The 11,042-nt window shown below is 49.8% G+C and overlaps 2 protein-coding genes across 2 annotated transcripts; both read left to right on the forward strand.

The window, feature by feature from the left end:
• The first annotated feature begins 1,002 nt into the window (after window positions 1-1,002).
• Window positions 1,003-2,666, forward strand: LOC109751200 (chitinase CLP). Its single transcript, XM_020310090.4, has one exon. The coding sequence runs from the start codon at window positions 1,171-1,173 to the stop codon at window positions 2,452-2,454; it is 1,284 nt and encodes a 427-aa protein (XP_020165679.1). The 5' UTR covers window positions 1,003-1,170; the 3' UTR covers window positions 2,455-2,666.
• A 3,748-nt stretch (window positions 2,667-6,414) lies between these two features.
• LOC109751194 (uncharacterized) lies at window positions 6,415-7,765 on the forward strand. Its single transcript, XM_020310085.3, has 2 exons — window positions 6,415-6,718; window positions 6,820-7,765. The coding sequence occupies exons 1-2, from the start codon at window positions 6,460-6,462 to the stop codon at window positions 7,542-7,544; spliced, it is 984 nt and encodes a 327-aa protein (XP_020165674.1). The 5' UTR covers window positions 6,415-6,459; the 3' UTR covers window positions 7,545-7,765.
• The last annotated feature ends 3,277 nt before the right edge of the window (window positions 7,766-11,042 follow it).

Genomic DNA, 11,042 nt, shown 5'->3' on the forward strand with positions numbered 1-11,042 from the left:
CATCGCGCGGGGTGTAGGTGGCCGACTCCGTCGCCCTGCTGGAGGCCGCCATGGAAAACCCCACCCAGGGAGGCCTCCTGCCGGAGTTAGCCGGCCGTGCCACCCGTAGCCGAGACCCACCTCCGCCTGGACCCTGCACGAGCGGCGGCTGCTGGGGGTTGGCCGGCGCGGCAGCGCCTCTGGCCGGTGGCGCCATGGCTGCAGGCCGAGGCTGGCGGCGCGTTGGGGGAGAAGAGAGCCACGGAGAGGAGAAGAGGTTCTGGGGAGAGGGGGTAGTAGTGGCAGCGGAGGAGCGGCCGGCCGACGACGACGAGGTGGAAGGAGAAGCGACCGGTGCAGGTGGAAGGAGAGGCGGCCGGTGCTCCGTCGACCTCTTGTGCAAGAAGAGAGGCAGGAGGAGTGAGAGAATGAGGAAGAGAGCTGACATGTGGCCCCACATGTCAGTTAGAAGTCAAACAATCAGTTTTCTTACGTGTGAGCCCCAACTGTCATAATCACGATCAACTATGATTTGGGTTTTTTGAAATAGCCGACCCCTGACTTGGTAGTTATCAGCAGAAAAAAAATCGGTAGTTTTTTAAACCCTAGCTTGAATTGTAGTAGTTTTATGCTATTTACTCTAATTGCTTGGCCACTCAGATTTATATATGCTCTTTGGTGCAGACAGTTCTTCCACAGCTCAGTTTTTTTAAAGCTGAAGGAGCGAATTGAACGGGGGACAAGTCTCAAGCACGAGGCGATCTAGGATCTCTCCTCTATCCCCTTGGGATTTGAGACTGGCTGCGGAGGAGCTTGCACAGCAGCTTCCAAGCCCACCTAGGCTCCGTAAAACGCACGAGGTGGTGTGATCGCAAGTTGACCCCGCAAATCTCGATAGCCTTAACAATGGCGATCAATTCGTCGGAAGTTGACGCCGCGAATCTCAATGGCCTTGACAATGGCGATATTAATTCGTCGGAACCTGCCATATCCGAACTCCCAAGCTCCATCGAGCTCAAGTTGGCCCTCCACCACCCCAATGGCGCACGCCCAAGCCAAATCACTCACGCCTACTGGTCCTTCTGCTACTATATAAACACGCACGGCGACCAAAACCTTGCAACAGTAGCTATAGTGGTACTGGTAGAGTGGTAGTAGCTCACCAAGGTTTAGCAAATCGTGTGCCGTGCCATGTCACTACGCCGCAGCTCAGCGGCTGCGCTCGCGGCGCTGCTGGCGCTGGCGGTGCTGCTGGGCACGTCGGCGGACGATGGCGGCCAGGGCCAACCAATCGTGGCGCGCGTGAGCAAGGACGCCTCCACCTCCCTCTACACCATCGCCATCAAGGTCGGCGGCGTGCCGCTCCTCGTCGACCTCGCCGGCCCGATGCTCTGGCTCGCCAACTGCCCCACCCCGCACCGCATCATCCCCTGCGTCTCCCACGACTGCGACGACGTCTCCACTACGTACCGCCCGCCTGGCTGCCCGAAGCCCAACCTTCGCGGAGACGGGCCGTGCGCCTGCCCCGCATACCCGCGCAACCCGGTCGACGGGCGCTGCCGCTCTGACGACGCCACCACGATCACCCTCGCCGCCAATGCCATGGACGGTCAGAACCCGCTCTACCTGGTCACCTTCCGCGCCGTCGGGTCCTGCGCGCCAGGGGAGCTCCTGGAGTCGCTCCCGGCGGGAGCGGCCGGCGTCGCGGGCCTCTCAAGGCTACCGCTGTCGCTACCGACCCAGTTCGCGTCCTTGCTCAAGGTAGCGAACGAGTTCGCGTTGTGCCTGCCCAGCGGCGGCGACGGCGTGGCAGTCTTCGGCGGCGGCCCGTTCCAGCTCCTGGCGGCGCCGCCCGTGGAGCTCGCCGAGCGCCTCCGCGAGAACCCGCTCCCGCTCCTCAAGCACCCCTACAACGGCGGCTACTACTTCGGCATCACCGGCATCGCCGTGAACCAGCAGCGCGTGCCGACGCCGGACGGCGTCTTCGACCTCGACGCCGGCAGCGGCACGGGCGGCGCCGTCTTCAGCACCGTCACGCCCTACACCGCGCTCCGCTGGGACATCTACTGGCCGCTCCGCAACGCGTTCGACGTGGCCACGAGCGGCATCGCGCGCGCGGACAAGGTGGCGCCGTTCGACCTGTGCTACCAGGCGTCCGCGCTCACCGTGACCCGGGTGGGCTACGCCGTGGCCAGCATCGAGCTGATGCTGGACGGCGGCCGGAACTGGACGCTGCCCGGCGCCAGCTCGCTCGTGCAGGTCAACGACAACACCGTGTGCTTCGCGTTCGTCCAGATGGCGTCGTCCATGCCAGCGGCGATCGACTCGCCGGCGGTCATCCTCGGGGGGCACCAGATGGAGAACAACCTGCTGATGTTCGATCTGGTGAAGGAGACGTTCGCGTTCAGTGGGCTTCTCCTCGGAATCCGCACTACGTGCAGCAACTTCAACTTCACCATGGGCAGTTCTTATTAGAAGAGTGTGTCACTGGTCTTGCGAGTCTAGCGCCACCGCCACCACGTTCGTTTGTGCTCGATGTAGACTTTGGTTCAAGGGAAGTACCGTCGTAGTGTTGTGTTCGTGGTAACAAGAATAAAGTTTTATGCTAGTGGCGGATGCCACACATGTGGTGCTTGTGCTTTAGTCGTGGTTGGCCGTGTTATGCCCTAACTAGTGTTACTAACTTGTGTCCCTTTTGCTTTGGTCCCTTCTTCAACCCTTTCACTTAGTATAGTTTTTCTAGGGTTCTTTCAGTTAGCCAGTCACCAATGCTTAGGCTGGTGATCCCTAGGTCGTTTACAGGTTTTTATGGGTTGTTTTTTGTTTGGCCATGCATTTTTGGTTATCTTCTATCTTAACTGGATGATACACCGCACGTTGCTAAGGGAGTTAGTTGCGGTATATTTCAATGAATTTTATTTTCAATTATTTAGATTAATAACATGTGAATCAAAATTAAAAATACACATGAATTATTATATTTGATTATGTATAGTTGTAATTTATTGTGGTAAAGTTATAGAAGAAAAAATTCATGCATGGCTGCATGTGGTGGTGAGTTCTTTTCCAATGCATGGTTGCATGTTAAGGTGGACCTTACCCCATCCATAATTAAATGATAATGTGACATACTTGCATGTTTAGATAAATAAGTTAGTGGGATGACTCTTTTAGGTATCTAGAATTAGCAAAAGAAAATGGCATGATTTAGAAGGAGAAATGGTGCCAAAATATTTTTTGAACATAATACAAACACAGACGCTCAGAAATACGCACATACACTCACCTCTATGAACGCACGCACGCACACCCTACCTCTATGAGTACCTCCAAGAGATTGAGCTGGCATTATCATCTTCATGATTACGAAGTCGCCACTAACGCCTTTGTAGTCGACGGGAACGTCTTCTTCCACTGAACGCACTGCACATCTACAGAAGTCCTGAAATAATTTTAGAAAAATGCGAGCAGTAGTGTCAAGTCTAGGACTTGAACCCTGGAGTGCTGGGGAATGGGGATACAACTGTCCTTCTAACCATCGAGCCACAGGTTGGTTCAAAAAAAAAATGACGCCAAATTGATATATATTGAACGGTAAAATAGCGAAATTGCACAAGGGGGACTTATTTACAAACTGCATGTTGTCAAGTTTTTTTTACCAAAATGTAAATTTACAAGGATACATGGTATGGCCTTACCCGCATCGCGACTTTTTCAAAATTGCCATGTCTTTTTGAACAAGGTAAATGGAGTTCTCACAACATTACCATTTTAAACACTAAAATGTGTACTTTTACTGTACCCTTTTTAATCAGGATATATTCTTTGGTCAATGAGAATTGTTATTTACAATTATAGACGTGAATTTTATGTAATGGTTTATGAGGTCTTAATACTGCACATTTGAGAAATCATGTGAATGCTACTTTAGGGACAATTTGATATCTCCATAACTAAATTGCGCAATAAAATGGTGCAAATGTAGGCAGGGCTCGACAAGTGGGAGGGGAACGAATGGAAGATGGGTGCATATGCACCCATTTTTTAGAACAAAATAGTAATTGCAAAAAAGGTTGAAAAAATATGAAAGTTTTTTGTAACAAACTTGCTCAAGCGTTACACTTGCGTAAATGCTTTGGCGATGAAATGACTTTCATGGTACTGTTGGCGAGAAAGACAAGATGAACACTATATTACAGTTACTATTCACTCTATATTCCTGGAAAATTTATTTTTTCGCTCAGATTTTTTACCAGAGTTTTCCATTGTCAATTTTTTTATACGAGTACGGCAATATGTCAAGTTTGTTCGAAAAAAAATCGAAGTTTTTTTTTTTACTTTTTCCTTTGAATTTTTCTATCAGGTTCATCTACAACCAGGTGTATCCTGGCATTTCCCTATTGTCGACAATACTCCTACATGTAACTCGGTCAACTGAGTTCCCGCAAAAAACTTGATCAACTGAGAAATGGTTAAACTCAGAGGGGTGTGAAATATTAAGTGTGTTTTCATTTCTTAAGGAGAGCTCCATGGACTTTGCGTCTGTGTCCCTCGCTCAAAGCCCGGTGGCCCGGTGTTTGGAGCCTAGCACAGCTGCCTCCTCCTTTAGTAGACGAAAAGCATGAGACCTCCTCCTTGACGCCTTAAGCGCCCCAAACAAAAGTTGGCGCGAAGACCTCCTCCTACATGTACCTTGCTCCTTTGCTTCGCGTTGACAGCTTGTGATCATTAGTAACTAGTACCTTTGCTCCAAAACAATCAATAACAAGTACCTCAACTCTTTTTTATTTGTTTGTTGTATGTTCAAGGTTTTACCTTCTATTGATTTGTTAACTAAAAAAACGATTGCTACTTTTAAAAATTCAAAAATCAAATGGCTTAAATAAAAGTTCACGAGTGTAGAAAAAAGTTCCTCGATTGAAAAACAAAGTTCATGAATTTGACAAAAAGATTTACAAATTCAAAAAAATACCATGAAATTGTAAAAAGTTCACAAATTTGGAAAAAGTTTCTGAAATTTACAAGATTCTTCGATTTCAAAAAACTTCACGAATTTGGAAACAATCTGCGAAATTAAAAAAATATTTGAAAAAAAATCATGAAATTGAAACAAAAAGATCACAAATTAAAAAAAAACTATGCAAAATTAAGAGATGTTCACGAATTTCAAAAGTTCTTGATTTCACACAAAAAGTTTACTAATTTGAAAAAACTAAGCGAAACTAAGAAAAGTTCACGAATTTGAAAAGTTCATGAAATTGAAAAATTTGATGATTATAAACTAAAATTTCACAAATTTGAAAAAACTATGCAAAATTCTGAAAAGTTCACAAATTTGAAAAGTTCATGAAATTGAAAAAAGTCATCATTTGAAACAAAAAGTTCACAAATTTGAAAAAAAAGTGAAATTAAGTAAAACTCACGAATTTGGCAAAAAAATCATGACTTTGAAAATAGTTAGCAGAATTTACAAATATTATTTCATTTGAAAAAAATTCACAGATTTGAAAGAAGTTCATGAATTTAAGAAAATGTTCATGGCTTGATAAAGTGCTCACGAACTTAAAAACTTCACAATTTTTTTTAAAAAGCTTGAGAATTCCAGAAAATGAAAAAGAGAAGAAAAAATAGAATAAAAATAAAAAGTATAAAACCAAAGAAAACATATCAAACCAAACTAAAAAATAAAAGAAAACCAGACAAAGAAGATGCACAACAGGAATGAAAAAGAAAGCAACTAGGCACAATAAGCGAGCTTTCCCAATTGCCAGTTGGTTACAATAGGTGGAAGTAAACCAAGAGTTTGAGAGTTCGAATTTGACTTCGCACACATACTTTTTGAAAGTTTTAAAAAAGAAAGAACAAATAATGGGCCGAGCCCAGAACCGACGGGGTGTGCGTGTCGGTTTGTTGAATAGACCTGTCTTTAAAAAAAACCTGTTACCAGCGCCTTGTCTCAAAAAAGAAAAAACACCTGTTAGCAGCGCCCAGGAATTGGGAAAAAGCGCAGCAGCAAATGTTCCGGACAGTAGAGCTTGCCCGAGAACAGTGTAGACGTGTAGTGTGATACTCTGTGGCGTGTAGTCTACTAGATTGACTAGTGAGGCAGGAACGGAGCCGTCCATGGCGGCCAGCCAGGGATTGATTAGGACGATCAAAAGGGGCTTTGAGCAGGGCACACACGTAGCTCCTCAGCAAGTCAATTAGCCACTCCAAGTGCGGTCTCTGTTGTGTTAGCGAAGACAGTTAGGCTGCGATCGAGGACGATCAAATATCACATGGCTAGTTGACATTTCGATCCGCCACACGTACGAAACATGCAGGTGAACGCAAAGCGTCTCCGGAGAATGCTGGCCTGCAGGGGGGGGACAACAACTTCCCCTATAAATCGCCACGTTCACATACGCCAAACACCTCACCACCACCACCACAGGACGACCCATCCGAGGAGTGTGCTCGATCTACCAAGAAGAACGATCCATGGCGCGGCAACTCGTTGCTGCGGTGGCCGCTCTGGTGGCCGTGTGCGCCCTGGCGGCGGCCGCCGGCGTCCAGGCCCAGCCGCCGAGGAAGCTGCCGCCCAACTACCACATGATCAGCCCGGGCAAGTTCGGGCAGAGGAGCCAGCAGCTGTCGTGCAAGGACACCAACGGCAGGAAGGCGGGCTGCATGGGCAAGTGCGACAAGCGCTGCCCCAACCAGTGCATCGTCCTCTGCCCCAGCTGCAAGACATACTGCAGTAAGTTTGAGGAGACTCTTCTCTTACCATGCATGATATCTTTTCTGTTTGTGTGTATGTGGTGTCATTGACTTTACTTTTGGCGCGTCCGTGGGTTCCAGTGTGCGACTTCTACGCGGGCGTGTCCTGCGGTGACCCGCGCTTCACCGGCGGCGACGGCAACAACTTCTACTTCCACGGCAAGAAGGACCAGGACTTCTGCATCGTCTCCGACGCCGACCTCCACATCAACGCCCACTTCATCGGCAAGCGCAACCCCTCCATGAGCCGCGACTTCACCTGGATCCAGGCCCTCGGCATCCGCTTCGCCCACCACCGTCTCTTCATGGGAGCCAAGAATACCACCAGCTGGAACGGCGACGTCGACCACCTCGAGATGTCCTTCGACGACGCGGCCATCGAGATCCCGATCGAGGTCGGCGCACGGTGGCAGTCGGCCGCGGTGCCAGGGCTGACCGTCACGAGGACCGCGGCCACCAACGGAGTGAGGGTGCACCTGAGGGGCGTGTTCGACATCATGGCCAACGTGGTGCCGATCACCGAGGAGGACTCGCGCATCCACAACTATGGCGTCGCGGGGTCGGGCGACAGCCTCGCGCACCTCGACATCGGGTTCAAGTTCCACGACCTCACCGACGACGTGCACGGCGTGCTCGGCCAGACCTACCGCTCCGACTACGTGAACGAGATGAGTGTGCACGCTAGCATGCCTGTCATGGGTGGCGCGCCAAACTATGTCTCCTCCGACATTTTTGCTGCCGACTGCGCCGTCTCCAGGTTCGGCCGCAACACCGGCATCTCCATGGTCACCGGCAAGACCGACTGAACTATACAAATACATTGCAGACGTGAGCTTTGCAGCCACCTCCACTGCACTACTACACCCCTGCAACAAATTCTGCTTCGTGCAATCAACCAAATTAGTGGTGTAATGAGGAAGGAAATAAAAATGTAACGCAAGATCAACCGTGGGCTGGTCTCTATGCTTCGTTTCATTTAATCAATATATACTCCCTCCTGCCAGGTTTATAGGATCGTGCACCAGTTTTTGGGTCATCAATTTTAGTGATACACGTTTGCTGCTACATGGCATATATTTCGATGATCAAATTCACCTTTGAATAAAGTTTCAAAACATATAATCCTTATGGTATACTTATATATAACATAATTTTTTATTAAACAACCTAAAAACTCATGCAAGTGCCCCTACGTCGTCCTGGTGTGGCAACTCAGGGGGTGATTAGGTTTTCCCTCACCGCAGCCACCCCCTTCGAGTGCCCTCCTCGCCGTTGTCGACGGCGGCGGCAAGGCCTCTCTGCCACCTTCCTTCCCCTACCTTCACCTCTCCACTACCCCCTCCCCGGCATGAGTTCTAATCCGGCAAAGCTCTGTGTTGCTTCTTCTCCCAGCGTTCGGGGTTTTGGCCAGACTTGTGGGCGTCGTCCCCAGCAGAGTGGTTGGTCATCAGCTTTCGCGGAGCAGCGGGATGGGCTCAGTCCCCGCGCTAGCTCCATCCAATGCCGCTGCGCCGTTGGATCCGACAAGGGGGGGGGGGGGGGTCAGTCTAGGGTTGCACGCGCTGGACCGTCACGCTGGCATTTGGGCGGGGCCACCACATGGTCGGATCCGACCTAGTTCATTCTTTGCCGTGGTTGGCCGCCTTCTTCTCAATCTGGTACATGAACCATGGGGGTTCATGTTGATACGAGCTTCCTGAATTTCGGTCTTCGCATTGGCGGTGAGTGGAGGGCCTGGAGATTGTAGTGGAGCTTTGGTGCGGCAGCAAGGTTGACTGGCTGCGCATCTGCAACTCGTCTCTCTGTGGAAGGTGGGCAAGGTTGCCTTCTTGGACGCCAGAGTGACAGCTCCAGGTGGAGGGCTTGGCGGTGCTTTTCACGGCAGGTGTTGGTTTGATGTCTTGGCCGTGCGGGTGGCTAGGTAGCTCGCGTGGATGGCCTTCATGATTGAGGCCCTGTTTGGTTCATAAGTCTTAGGACTTTTTTTAGTCCCAACTTATTAGTCCCAAGTCCCTACCTGTTTGGTTCCTGAGACTTAATATAGACTAAAAGACCATGTTACAACTATAAGTCCCTATAAGACTCTCCTTGAGAGTCTTATTTCAATAGTCCCAAATGCCCACTTTAAGTCCCTATAAGTCCCTCCTGTTTGGTTTAGATGGAACTTATAGGGACTTTTTAAAGTCCCTAAACCAATAAGTCTCTGGAACCAAACACCCTCTGAAATTGACAAGGTCTCACCTTTCTCGGATTTGGGTGTTGTCCTCATCGGCTCATCGCTAACGTCTACTTCACCTTTCTGTCGGCCCTTCTAAGTGTGGACAGTGGTCGTTGGGTGGTAGGTGGTCAATACCAGGCGAAAGTTCCACCTGACGCATTGGTGCCGGTGACGGCCACGCTCTCGAGCATCGTTCCCCTCCTTGGAGGTGTCACCGTGGGTGGCCTTCTTCTCTGTGCTCAGGGAGAAAATTGTTGGTCTGTTTCCGGACCAAGCAGCGGCGACATTTGGCATCGTTCCCTTCTCCGTCGCTTTAGCAAGGCCCCTCCTGTTGGTGGTCGGGGCCTCGGGGGTGTGGTGTTGGACGACAACTTCCTCTCTTTGTGTTGACAATCCCATGGCTTTGACGGTGGTGCTCTCAGGGGTGTACAAGTTTTGATTGTGGGGTGGTGCTCGGAGTCTTCACCACCGGACCTCGGTGGTGCTCGGAGTCTTCACTATGGGACCACGGCGGCAATTTTCATCCAGGCTCTAGGGTGGTGAGCGCAGCCATCACCCGACGACTCGGCACCCTTTCGTTCCAAGGCAAGGGAGCTGGGGGCTGTTCTAGGCAATGGAGCTGGATGGTGTTATCTTTGTTGCTGTCTAGGTGCTGGCAATGGCATGACCTCCCATGTCGGTTTGTCCCCTTCACGAGGTGGCTTCGTTCTTAGCTCTGGTTGCTTGGTCGCGGAAGAGAACTCAGAAGACCTCAACCAGTTCTTCTTTTCCAATTGATGTTGGCTTGCTGTTTTCTGGCTTGTTCCTCGACACCATTATATCCCGCCTTTTTTCTTTCTTTGGTGTGTGTGTTTGTGGTGTTGTGTTGTTTCGGGTTACTGTAAGGGCTTTATTAATTTGTAAATCCAGGCGATAGCCTTTTCTCTAAAAATACTCATGCATGTCCTACAAACCCATCTAGCTAGAAGTGTAAGGATTTTTTTTAGGGATAGAAGTGTAAGGAAGTGCTTCAGTGAATTCTCGCTCTTTTTGTTTTTGAGGGAACACTGAATTCTCGCTCTTTAATGGCAACACTGCGCAGGAGCCAGGGAGATATTTTGAAACGAATGATCTTTTTTAGTTAGGAAGGATCCACGCGTTGCATGCAGTGTCTGCAGGAATAATAAACTGAACTGGCACACTTATGAGGGCTTAAAATACTACTCCCCTGTTACGTGGGTACGTCCAAAATGAAACACAAGCATGAAACGAGCCTTTGGCATGCACGCGTGAAGCGAGCCACGAATTGCCGGCTGCACGACACGACGTGATCCAGCTCCGGTGCGATGCGAGCTTATATATAACGTACTTGTCCATCACCACATCAAATTCCAGAGCAGCAGAGCTCATCACAGTTGCTGTCTCTCCGAGCTTCACACATCAGCGTCGACCTTACCACGCAAGTACATCGTCCGGATGGAGGCTCAGAGCATCTTCAGCCGTTCGGCCCCCAGGGCGCTGAAAAAAAGCGGTCTGGGGGTGCGCCGACGATAAACTCGGCGCTGGGGCGGTTCGGCACCCAACCGTCGCCCGCAGGTCGCCCCCAGACGCCGAATTTAGCCCAGCTTTTGGTCAAAAAACGGCCCGATATCTGCGTGAATCGGCCCATATTCAATGCGGTTCGGCGTGTTTCGGCATGAATTTTCGCATACAAATAGAAATCAATTAGTTCGTCACATAGTTCGGCGTGTTTCATCACATAGTTCGGCGTGTTTCGACGTGTTCAACAAATAGTTCACTACAAATTATATAGTTTAACAAATAAAACTCAAGTTTCATCACACGTCATTCCCGGCCTCGCCCTTGAGCCTCCATAGGTGCTCCACCAGATCCTGCTGCAGCTGATGATGCACCTGTGGGTCTCGGATCTCCTGACGCATACTGAGGTAGGCAGTCCAGGTTACCGGTAGCTGGTGATCAACTTCGGCTAGTGGGCCCTGCCTGTAATATGGTTCAGTGTCAAACACACACTGGCTCTTCCTGCTCGCTCTCAATGATCATGTTGTGCAAGATGACACAACAAGTCATGATCTCCCACATTTGATCT

The sequence above is a fragment of the Aegilops tauschii genome, chromosome 3 (assembly GCF_002575655.3).
Source record: "Aegilops tauschii subsp. strangulata cultivar AL8/78 chromosome 3, Aet v6.0, whole genome shotgun sequence".
NCBI lineage: Eukaryota > Viridiplantae > Streptophyta > Magnoliopsida > Poales > Poaceae > Aegilops > Aegilops tauschii.

Coding starts and splice junctions, on each gene's coding strand:
- LOC109751200 (XM_020310090.4), top strand. CDS start 1,171: ATGTCACTACGCCGCAGCTCAGCGGCTGCGCTCGCGGCGCTGCTGGCG.
- LOC109751194 (XM_020310085.3), top strand. CDS start 6,460: ATGGCGCGGCAACTCGTTGCTGCGGTGGCCGCTCTGGTGGCCGTGTGC. Junction 6,719..6,819: donor CAGCTGCAAGACATACTGCA/GTAAGTTTGAGG, acceptor CGTGGGTTCCAG/TGTGCGACTTCTACGCGGGC.